Here is a 6,000-nt window from a genome sequence, read left to right on the forward strand (position 1 = left end):
GTATTGTGCTGGTGGTTTTCTGTGTTTCTATTTTAGCACGGAAACAGGCCTTTTGTCCAAATCCTCTCCTGCTGACCTCCCTGAGGTAGTCCCTCATTTGACCCAGGTGTGTCTAACACCTTCCTATCCACGTACCTGTCCAAACGACTCTTAACTACTGACCCCGTCATGTCCTCTGGCAGCTCGTTCCACATACCCACCACCGGCTGTGTGTGTGTGGGGGGGGGTAAGAATTGTCCCTTTAAATCCTTCCCCTTTCACCTTTAACCCTTAACCCATGCCCTCCAGTTTGAGATTCCCCCCGGCACAGAGTCTGTGGCATCCACCTTGCCTCTGCCCCTCGTGATTTTATAAACGTCCGTAAGGTGAGCCCTTGGCCCCATTGACTCCAAGGAGAGCCTGTCCAGTCTGTCAGGCCCAGAGTTAGTCCCGTTTCCCCGATCCTTCCCTCGATCTCTGCAATTCCTCCCCCGCTTCCCGAGGTAAAGCTCAAAAAGTCCGGCCCCACTGTGGCCTCACAGAATGAAAGCAGCTTCTTGTAGGGCTAAATCCAGCAGAAACGAGTCAATAACGACGCCACCAAATTTCTCCCACGCCCACAGAGTGCCCCAGGTGATAAAAACAGGGAACAGTCTGCTTATTGTAAACACAGGAGACTCTGCAGAGGCTGGAAATCCAGAGTAACACGCACACGATGATGGAGGAACGCGGCTGGTCGGGCAGCATCTATGGAGGGGAGTCAACAGTCAGCTTTTATTAGTCGGGGTAGGGTGGCTGATATTTCCCTCAGGGTTTCCCTCCCGAAGCCTTCCCTGTGAGTGGGTATAGCCACACGGCAGCGGAGGTTTAAAATCGGAACTTTCCTTCCAGACTTGCTGCCAACAATGACTGATGAGCCCCCATCTGCCTGAAGCGACTAGTTTTAAAGCAACAGTAACCGGCTTTTGCCCCGTCTCCTGTCAGTGGAAACGGTTCCGCCAGGCTTAGTAGCTAAGCCACACATGAAGGCCGAGAGATAGACTTGGTTGTCAGAGGCTATTTGAGCCGCACGACATTGGGAGCATTTAATAGGTAGTGGGAGCTTTTCCCTATTATCAAACCTGACGAGAACAACCTTAAGGAACTTGGTCCCCTTACACCTGGGATATGGTGGTCAGTTCTGGTCTCTCACCCCTATCAACTTGCATGGGAAATTTGAGGGAACTGTGGGTTTGGACCTGAGGATATCTCTGCTGCTCCACACTATTGTGAATCTTACCATGGAGCCAAGAGGTAATGTTGCAGCTACATAGGACCCTGGTCAGACCCCACTTTGAGTACTGTGCTCAGTTCTGGTCGCCTCACTACAGGAAGGACGTGGAAACCATAGAAAGGGTGCAGAGGAGATTTACAAGGATGTTGCCTGGATTGGGGAGCATGCCTTATGAGAATAGAATGAGTGAACTTGGCCTTTTCTCCTTGGAGCGACGGAGGATGAGAGGTGACCTGATAGAGGTGTACAAGATGATGAGAGGCATTGATCGTGTGGATAGTCAGAGGCTTTTCCCCAGGCCCGAAATGGCTAGCACAGGTTTAAGGTGCTCGGGAGTAGGTACAGAGGAGATGTCAGGGGTAAGTTTTTTACGCAGAGAGTGGTGAGTCTGTGGAATGGGCTGCCGGCGACGGTGGTGGAGGCAGATACAATAGGGTCTTTTATGAGACTCCTGGGCAGGTAGATGAAGCTTAGGAATATAGAGGACTTTGGGTAATCCTTGGTAATTTCTTAGGTAAGGATGTGTTAGGCAAAGGTTCGTGGGCCGAATGGCCTGTTTTGTGCTGTAGTTTTTCTATGTCTCTATTTACTCTGTACTCTGCCTTCAAATTTGACCTTCCAAAGGGGGATCACTTCACACTTTTCCTGGCTGAGATCGGTCTGCCACTTCTCAGCCCAGCTCCACACCCTGCTGTCCTGTTGTAACCCGTGACAATCTTCTGCACTGTCCACAGCTCCAGCCTCTGTGGCATCCGCAGATTTATGAACCCACCCTTCCACTTCCTTAAAGAAAAAACCCAACCTTGGAAACAGGGTGCCAGATTCCTGGAGACTGACGGTTGCGAGGGCAGGGCAGGTTGTGAGGGAGATAAGTGTGCGAATGGGGGAAAGCAGGGCTCGAGGGGGCGAAGCGGCTCTCCACTCCTCCTGCGCTCGATCAGAAGTCGGCGTTTCGAGTCGGTAGCTCTGCTAATGGGGGTGACTTGCACAGAGAAGTCCCGGAGATCCCTGCCCCACTGACAAGGCCGAATCCTCTCCCCACAGACTGCAACCTGGGTGAATTTCTTCCTCTGGGTCCTCATCCTGAGCCTGCTGGTCGTCCAGCGGAAGAGGGGCGACAGCGTCCGGCTGCTCTCCGGCGCCGATCCCGAGTGGAGCACGGCCGTGGCGGGCGGCGCGGCGGCGACAGAGGCTTCGGGCACGGTGTCCGAGACGAAACGCCTGATCCCCTCCAGACCCAAGCCGTGAGGGCGCCCCCCTCCCCCGGAGAGCGGGTGGGAAGGGGGCTCCCTCGGCGACAGCACGGGCGGCCGCGCGGCTGGATCCTGGATGGGCTGGTGATCTACCTCTCCCTCTCACCCCGAGGGTCCGAACTACCGACAGGTCGGAGCGAGGGGAACTGGGACTGCAGGTCTGTCTGTGCTCTGATGTACGGACTGTGTGTGTGAGAGAGAGATTGACTGTGCCCCAATACTGTAAACAAGTCACCTACTGTCTGTCTAATTCTGTATCCCTTTCACTGCCCAGTACTCCGTTCAAGTCTGACACTGTGTGGGTGGGTGTCTCTTGTCTGCGTGTGGGTGCCTGCCGGGGTCCGAATCTGTCCGATCGTGTGCCTGGGCCTGGGATACTCTTGTCTGTGTGGCATTCACTGTCTGATACCACCTGGCAGGGACTTGCTGTGTCTGCGGGAGGGGTTTGGGGGGGGGGTCTAATTTTGCCTTTTTGGAAGTGCCTGATATTTTGTGGTGTGTGTGTGTGTGTGTGTGTCTAGACACCTTTTATATGTGATACTGTCGGGGGCTACTCTGATAGAACTTTTTCGCCGTGCACGCAGTCTGATTTAGTTTCGTCTGGGTGTTGCACTGTGCGAATGCAGACATCGGACCCGTGAGTGGACCCGCATTCGGGGGAGAGGCAGTCGTGGGTTGGGATACTTCGTGGTGGAAAAAACTTCTGTGCTTAAAGGGGAGGGGGTGGGGGGAGTGAGGTAGGGGTGAACGAGAGGTGATTTGGAGATGGTGTGGGGGGTGGGGGGGGGGAGACTGATTTGTCCCCGCGAAGCGAACTGCAACCCAGCTGCCCGGCTGTACCTGTACGGGTGGAGAGAGAGAGACTGTGATAAGAGGTCTCTCCACCTCAGCCAGCTCCCGTCCAACGGGACCAGGGCGGTGGAGGGAGGGCTTCCACCCCCTCGCTGAGGGCCTCCGCAGGTAGGAGGCACAGGAGGAGGATTATGAGCCGATGGCTTTGAAGGAGTTGGGCGGGGTGTTGGGGCAGGGCCATTCCTGAAGGGCATGGGTCCTGGCAGAGGGGGCACTTAACCACGCACCCTGGGCTGGTGAGAAAGCGCTTTTGGTCACCGGGCACCAATTCTCCCACTGTGTGCCCAGCACGAATGCCCCGTCGCACTTGGCAGGCCCTTGTGGGAGACCAGCTGGCCTCGTCTCTTCCTCTCCCCAATCCCAGCAAGGTCCCAGGGGAGGGGAGGGGGGTTCAAAGGCCAGGATTGGCGACTCGTGCTTCCTCGCTGTGACGGACCCCAGATCAGGGAGCCGGAAGGAGAGGGAGCCCGTGGAGATCGACAATCTGAACCTTCTTGAGTTTGTTGGAAATGTTGATGCGAGTATAATCTTTAATGTACAGATCAATTGTCGTGTACGAGAATAAAGGAATTCTTTGTGATGGTAACTGTCTCGTCAGGCTGTGCACGTGATTTCAGGGACAATCGAACTGACTGGCTGGGGAAGAGAGAGGGAGGTCGAGGTGAGGTTTGAGTCCGATCACTGCCCAGCCACCTGCCTACGTCCTGTTGCTGGAGCGTGAGAGGTTGCGGTCCCTGTGTTTTGTGTCGGAAGGGGGCTGTTCAAGTTTGGTCACACTTCAGCCCCCCCAGGCGGCTGTTCTACGGTCACCGGGTGCCGAGGGGAGAGGGTCACTCGGCCCCAGCCAAGACCACAAGGCATAGGAGCAGAATCAGGCCTTTTGGCCCATCGAGTCTGCTCTGCCCTTCGATCGTGGCTGATTCATTATCCTCCTCAACCCCATTCTCCTGCCTTCTACCCATCACCCTTGACCTATCAACCTGCAGCAATAAATTCCAAGTTCTCTACCCCCCGGCCATTCTAAATGGACATCCTTCAATTCTGAGGCTGTGCCCTCTGGTCCTGGACACCCGCTACTATAGGAAACGCCTTCTCCACATCCACTCTATCTGGGCCTTTCAATATTCGAGAGGTTTCCAGTGAGTGGCAGGCCCAGAGCCATCAAATGCTCCTCACACGTTAACCCTTACTTTCTGGGGATTATTTTCACGAGCCCTCTGTGCGCTGACCCCCGATGCCAGCATGCTTTCTGATGGCTGCAGGCAGTGGGCAGTTGAGGTCTCTGCCCGAGCCGATTTCAGCCACCTCGCCGGAGTTATACCTGTGCCCAGGTGTACCTGGTATCCGTGGGGATTTCCGAGAACAGTGGGGCTGACCCCTCGCCATTCAAATGTGCTGTAATAATAGTATTTTAATTAAAACGGTAGTGTACGAAACCATGACTATTGTATAGCATTTTGTCGGTAATAGACTTTCGTTGAAAAAGGGATGCAGGGCGCAGAATATCCAAAGCCTCCATTTACAACACAGACGGTGGCAGGCTGGAACCTAGTGTTCATATTCTGAGGTATTACCCCATCCCCGTCTGCCTCGACAACCTCTCCACAATCTGTTGGTTCCCGTCCCCCCTGCGACTCCAGTTTACACCCCACCGTGCGGCGTTAACGAACCTGCCTGCTGGGATATTAGTCCCTCGTCCCATCCCACCTTCCCTGGCAGGGAGCCCAATGATCCAGAAATGTTATGCCCTCCCTCCTACACCAACTCTTTAGCCATTATCTGCCTAGTTCTGGCCTCACCGGCACAGGTAGCAATCCTGAGATCACAACCTGGAGGTCCTGCCCTTTAACTTAGCCCCCCACTCCCTCTGCAGAACCTCATCACTCGTTCTACTCATTTCATTGGTACCTACATGGGCCGTGACCTCTGGCTGTTCACCCTCCCCTTTAAGAATGCTGAGGACTTGATACGAGTTACCCCAGACTCTGGCACCCGAGAGGCAACACACCGCCAGGGAATCTCGTTCTCAGCCACAGAACCTCCAGTCCGTTCCCCTAACAAATAAATACCCTATCAGCACAGGATGCCTCATCTTCCCCCCACCCCCCTTCCCTTCTGAATCAGAGAGCCAGACACCCGTGACTTTCCTCGCTAGGTCATTTCCCTGCCCATCCCCAGACAATATACAAAGTGTTAGGCTGTTGTTGCGGGGGATGGCCACAGGGATACTCGCCACTGGCTCCATAACCCCTTTCCCGTTCCTGACTGTCACCCAGTCTCCCGTGTCCTCCGCCTCTCTATAAATCCTACCTGTCACCCCCTCAGCCTCCGGAATGGTCCAGAGTTCTTCCAGTTCCAGCTCCAACTCCTCGACGCGGATTGTTAGAAGCTGCGGCTGGATGCGCTTCTCGCGGGTGCAGCCGCCGGGGACACTGGGGATCTCCCCGCCGTCCCACATCCCGCAAGAAGAGCATTCAACTAACACTCACAACACGCTGATAGAGCTCTTAAAGATAGCGGAATCAAAGGGTTATGGGGAGAAGGCAGGAACTGGATACTGATTGTGGACGATCAGCCATGATCACAGTGAATGGTGGTGCTGGCTCGAAGGGCCGAATGGCCTACTCCTGCACCTATTGTCTG

The 6,000-nt window shown here is 54.9% G+C and overlaps 1 protein-coding gene across 1 annotated transcript in view; it reads left to right on the plus strand.

The window, feature by feature from the left end:
* LOC134339609 (transmembrane protein 179B-like) overlaps positions 1 to 3,239 on the plus strand; it is a 36,435-nt gene extending 33,196 nt beyond the window's left edge. The window contains exon 5 of the mRNA XM_063036272.1: positions 2,297 to 3,239. Coding sequence (XP_062892342.1) covers positions 2,297 to 2,500 — 204 coding nt within the window. The 3' untranslated portion in view covers positions 2,501 to 3,239. The remainder of the gene's footprint in view (positions 1 to 2,296) is intronic.
* The last annotated feature ends 2,761 nt before the right edge of the window (positions 3,240 to 6,000 follow it).

Source organism: Mobula hypostoma, chromosome 30 (genome assembly GCF_963921235.1).
Source record: "Mobula hypostoma chromosome 30, sMobHyp1.1, whole genome shotgun sequence".
NCBI classification, from domain to species: Eukaryota; Metazoa; Chordata; class Chondrichthyes; order Myliobatiformes; family Myliobatidae; genus Mobula; species Mobula hypostoma.